Raw genomic sequence first — 3,735 nt, 5'->3', positions numbered from 1 at the left:
GGGGGACAGCTTGAGGCTCTGTCTCAAAAAAAAAAAAAAAAAAAAAAGTAATTTCATTCCAATCAATGCATCATCAACCAAGAGAGATACAGTTCCTCATTTACTGAATATAAAATCTAAGAATCACAGCATTTGAGAGCTAGACTTAGCTAGTTCATCTAATTCACATTTGTCTCTGTACTTTATGCTGACGTGGCTTCCACCCCCTACTGCTATACTACCCTTTGACTTAAGAATAACTTGTACAATGTTACAAAGCTGGTAGAGGCAAAGAAGCTAAGAGAACTCAAATCTCAATTCCAGGTCAGTGCTCTTTCTATTATGCCAGTCAGCCTCTCAATACAAGTGCTCTCTAGGCAAGACTAGTTATACTATTTTAAGAAAAACAGAAAACCTCTAGTAGTCAAACAGATTCATCTCTCCAGTGACTCCTAGAATGCTAATCCTATCAGCGAACCCTTACTGAGAACAGATGATGTACTATACTGTGCCAAATTCTTTAAGGTGTCATTTAATTCTATCCTCAAGATAAACCTGTGGATAAGTTTTCTTATTATTCATTCCCATTTGACTGATGAGAGAACCCAGACTCAGAGACTTCAAATAAGTTGCCCAAGGTCACAGACTAGTAAGCAATGGAGCAGGAATTTGAGTCAAGATCTGACTTGAGGCCCTGCTCTTAACAATTACCATATCCTGCTATTGCGTGTCTATTTCTTTTTTTCCAATTTGTATTCTTTGTCCTTGGGAGCCTAGGATCACTATATACACAAGTTATGAACACCTAGTCACAAACAGGAGGTTTCTGTAAAGATAACTGAAGGGGGAAAATAGTAACCCCATGCTGGCTCCACACATTTAAGAATAACCTGGACTATTTTTTCCCCTAAAGTCTAGGCCTTTGCAATCCTCATGCATAAACCTCTTCTCTTACAGTAATGACAGTCACCTGTTTTGCAACTTAATAACCTAAATCAGATTTTTCACAGGCAAACAAAAACACCAATACCAACCGTCACTTGGGACTTGAGACCACTGGGCAGAGAAGAACTCAAAAGTGAAGCAAAGTTTCCACCAAAATTGCAATGAGGTTAACAGGGCACAGTAACACAATCTAATACCTGATACCCAGGAAACATGGAGAGAAAAACAGGGGGAGAGGAGGGAGAAATCTGCTGCTGGCTCCTGGTTGTTAAACAGCAGAGTGAAGAAGGGATTTCCAGAGTTCTATGAAAGCCCATGCCCACTACCACTGAAGCCAAGGCGAGGCACCCTTGCTTGACGCGAAGATCCCAAACAGTCCTTGATTCGCCAGCCTCTGCCTGTCCCCCCATTTGTCTTACCCTTTCCCACCAAAAACGCAAATTCTGAAGCATTTTTTCCGCCCAACCCCCCCCCCGCCCCCCAGTGAATCTCAGGGAGGACCCTGCTCCGCTCGGTGGGGGAAGAAATGACACTCATTTTCTTTCGGGGCAAGGGGATAGGGGGAGGAGGACACTGAGGAAAATAAGAGAAACGGGCCTTGGCAGAGGTTTGAGGGGTGCAATTTAGTAGCTGCACTCACCAGGGTGAGACATGGGAATGACCTCATTGCGGGTCCCCGGGAAGTTGAAAATGACGGCTCCGGACGCCCCTCTCTCATAAGCTAGATGGATCTTGTCTGCGAAGGTGCAGCCCCCACCGCGCTGGATGAGGGCCAACCAAGACACTTGCACCGTGCTACCCCAGACCGTGGGCACCGTGAAATTCGTGTGCGGGTTACAGGCGTTGAGCGCCCCGGGCCCGTCAGGCGGCACCAGGACCCCCGCCACCGGCTCCAGCGGCGAGTCCTGGCCGTACACGCCCTCTTCGCTCAGCTCCCACACCGTGCGGTTCACTCCGGTGTGCGGAACGCGCCAGGACACGTTGAGGTACGCGGTCCACACTGCTTCGGCCCCCAGCGAGCCGGGGGCTTGCGGACTTAGTACCAGCAGGAAGCACCACGCCAGCAGTCGGGAAGAGGCGCAGCCACTTCGGCCAGAGACCCCGGCCCCAGGCGGCGGCCCCATGGCGAGCGAGCTCAGCGGTTCCTTCCGGCCTTTGGCAGGCGCCCCGCTGGCGCTTGGCAGCACTGGGGCCTCGACCAGGTGAGCCCCAGGTGGGGAGGGAGAGCTGCCCGCCGAGAGGCACGTAGCGTCAGCGACCGGGCTGCAGCAGACGCAGCCACCCGGCTCCAGCCCTGCCCGCTACTGCCGCCGTCGCCGCGGGCTCTGGGGCTTCAGCGCGAAGCTCCGCCCCGCCGACTGGGGGTAGAGGTGGCGGGGAGGGAGGAAAGGACACTGCGGGATCCGCCTCTTAAAAGGGTAACAGGATGGGACGCATTAGAGCAGGATCTCAGGCTGCGCGGCCAGGTGCGTCGCGTCGTCTTATGAAATAAAATGGACGGCCAGTAACTTCAGAATCTTAGCGCATAGACGTTTGTGACGAGGGTCGAGTACGTTGGGAATTCAAAGCATACACCTTTCCCTGCCCTGACGTTTGCCTTAACGGCGTTCAGGCTTACGGGCCAGAATGTGAAAGTCCAGTACTCCAAAACAGCGCAGATCCAAAGGGTCTGAGTTGTAGTCCAGAGAATTTGGGTAGTGGGTGGAATGTGGGCACAATCAGACTGTTTACTGATCCTCTAGAAGGGGGAAGGGCAGAAAAGGCGCGTTGTTACCCTTTGCTGGCGTCAAATGGCACTTTTCTCCTTTCCTGCTCCTAATGAGCGTCAGACTAGTGTATTTCCTCCTCACCCTTACACCAGGCTAAATATACGGCATCAGATGCCTCTTCTAAGTAATCTTGGTCCTCAACAACGGGATCACTGTTTTTTCACAGACCTCAAAACCAAGCCTTTTTTTCTTCACCTTCGGCAAACCAGGTTTACCCAAACGGATATTCCTGCGCCATGCATGACCTTAACTACGTAATCTTTCTCCATTTCCCATAAACTGAAAGGAGCCTAACCCACCCAGGCAATTCACTCAGGGCACTATTGCATTACGAGTTAACTTACTTAAGTAAACAGTTTTTGTCCGCCTTGTTAACAATTACATTTACTAGGTGCTCAATAAATATGCATTGAATTAAGCTGAATTAATACACACACTGGTGTCTGACAGTTATGAATAACTTTTGACCTTGGGAGATTTCTCTGTGCCTCAATTTCCTCATCATCTGTAGAAGGGGGATGATAATAGTACCTCCCACTCGAGTGGTTCAGATGATTAAATGACTTCATACTTGTAAGGCGTTTAGAACAATGCTTAGCAGAGTATAAACATTTTTATGTTAAATACTATTATTATTAAACAGGTTCAGGGACACAATAATTCCAGAATAATTCTGAAGTTGTTACTTCTTTGTCACCCTCGGTAGAGTGCCATAGCGTCACAGCTCACAGCAACCTCAAACTCTTGGGCTTAGGTGGTTCTCTTGCCTCAACCTCCCGAGTAGCTGGGAGTACAGGCACCCGCCAATCGGCTATTTTTTATAGTTGTCATTGTTGTTTGACCGGCCTGGGCTGGAATCGAACCCTCCAGCTTCAGTGTATGTGGCTGGCGCTTTACCCGCTTGAGCTACAGGCGCGGAGTCTAAAGTTCTCACTTTGAGATAGTAATCTGAGAAAATGACGTTCAGGATGTTGTCTTAGCCACTTTGTCAGTTCAAAGAAGTATACTTTATCCAGTCCAACATTTATTTATTTATTTATTT

The 3,735-nt window shown here is 48.8% G+C and overlaps 1 protein-coding gene across 2 annotated transcripts in view; it reads right to left on the bottom strand.

Annotated features, from left to right (window-relative positions):
- RNF128 (ring finger protein 128, E3 ubiquitin protein ligase) overlaps nucleotides 1–3,735 on the bottom strand; it is a 97,552-nt gene that overhangs the window by 61,691 nt on the left and 32,126 nt on the right. Inside the window, exon 1 of one of the 2 annotated variants that reach the window (XM_003799718.2) lies at nucleotides 1,565–2,264. The exons of the other annotated variant lie outside the window; for it this stretch is intronic. Within the exon in view, the coding sequence (XP_003799766.1) occupies nucleotides 1,565–2,048 (484 nt within the window). The 5' untranslated portion in view covers nucleotides 2,049–2,264. Of the gene's footprint in view, nucleotides 1–1,564; nucleotides 2,265–3,735 lie in introns of those variants that run through there. 2 annotated transcript variants of the gene reach the window in all.

Source organism: Otolemur garnettii, unplaced genomic scaffold (assembly GCF_000181295.1).
Source record: "Otolemur garnettii isolate 467f Iridium unplaced genomic scaffold, OtoGar3 scaffold00155, whole genome shotgun sequence".
In the NCBI taxonomy this organism is placed as follows: domain Eukaryota; kingdom Metazoa; phylum Chordata; class Mammalia; order Primates; family Galagidae; genus Otolemur; species Otolemur garnettii.
The sequence above is the reverse complement of the archived record's forward strand: the minus strand, read 5'-3'. Positions and strand labels throughout refer to the sequence as shown.